The following is a 1057-nucleotide window of genomic DNA, read 5'->3' as shown; positions in this document are numbered from 1 at the left end:
ACACTCTCTCTTTTGGGTCATCGAAGATATCCAGTGCAAATCCAACAGGAAGGTGGTATTCACAGCAAAAGAGAGGCAGAGCCACAGGATGTGGTTAGGGAGAGCAAGTCTGTTCCACAAGGGTACTTCCCAGTCACTCAGTACACACAGTGCTCCTGAGAGTTCTGCCATAGCTCCAGAGCCTGGGAAGAGGGAGTCAATGAGGCTCAGCTGGCTGGCCATCTCCTTGTGGATAAATCCAGGTTCTGCAAACAGAGATGAGAAGGGGAGTAAACGACAGTTTAGGCCGCCATGTAGAATAAGACTGGGTATCTAGAAAGCATATCAGTTGAACACCAACCAACAAACAGGTTCATCAGCTGAATATAGATCAGAGGTCTCTGATGGCAGAGTTTTTTTTGCTTGTATTTTTTTTATCAAGAATCTATCTAGTTATAAATATTTTTCACCTGATTTAAGTCATTCAGATTTGTTAGTTTTAGAATATTCTGAGATACATTGTTTATTTTTTAAATGTTACTATATGGGTATGTCTATATAGGGTAAGTGCACATAGTTCTGGGTTTTCATGGAGGCCAGAAGAGGGTATAGATTCCATTGGAGATAAAAATGTCACTTCAGGGACTGTGGTGGCTTCTGGTATGTTCTGAAACTGGTTTCAACAGGAATATCTAGTGTTACAGGATGGAAAATGTATCTGTGGGTCAAAGAGTTGGCTCCAAAAGCGACCGTCAGTGTCACACACGGTAGTCTTTAAGGTCTCAGTACTTCCTCCCACAATAAAGTTTCTGTAGTGCAGACTTCATATCTTTGTTCCTCAGACAATAGACAACTGGATTCAGAGACGGTGTGACTGCAGAGTAGAAAATAGATGCCAGGCGACCCAGTGTCGGGGAGTACTGAGAGGCAGGCCTCAGGTACACAAAGCTTCCAGTTCCATAAAACAAGATGACNGTGGTCAGGTGAGAGGAGCAGGTAGAGAAGGCTTTCCACCTGCCTTCTACTGAGGGGATGCGAAGAACTGTGGCCACAATGCCAATATAGGAGACCACTGTGA

The 1057-nt window shown here is 43.9% G+C and overlaps 1 protein-coding gene across 1 annotated transcript in view; it reads right to left on the bottom strand.

Annotated features, from left to right (window-relative positions):
• Positions 1-761: 761 nt before the first annotated feature.
• The window catches only part of LOC115065352 (olfactory receptor 1L4-like), a 9150-nt gene continuing 8854 nt past the window's right edge, over positions 762-1057 (bottom strand). The window contains exon 3 of the mRNA XM_029545790.1: positions 762-1051. Coding sequence (XP_029401650.1) covers positions 762-1051 — 290 coding nt within the window. The remainder of the gene's footprint in view (positions 1052-1057) is intronic.

This window comes from Mus pahari, chromosome 14 (assembly GCF_900095145.1).
Source record: "Mus pahari chromosome 14, PAHARI_EIJ_v1.1, whole genome shotgun sequence".
Taxonomy (NCBI): Eukaryota; Metazoa; Chordata; class Mammalia; order Rodentia; family Muridae; genus Mus; species Mus pahari.
The sequence above is the reverse complement of the archived record's forward strand: the minus strand, read 5'-3'. Positions and strand labels throughout refer to the sequence as shown.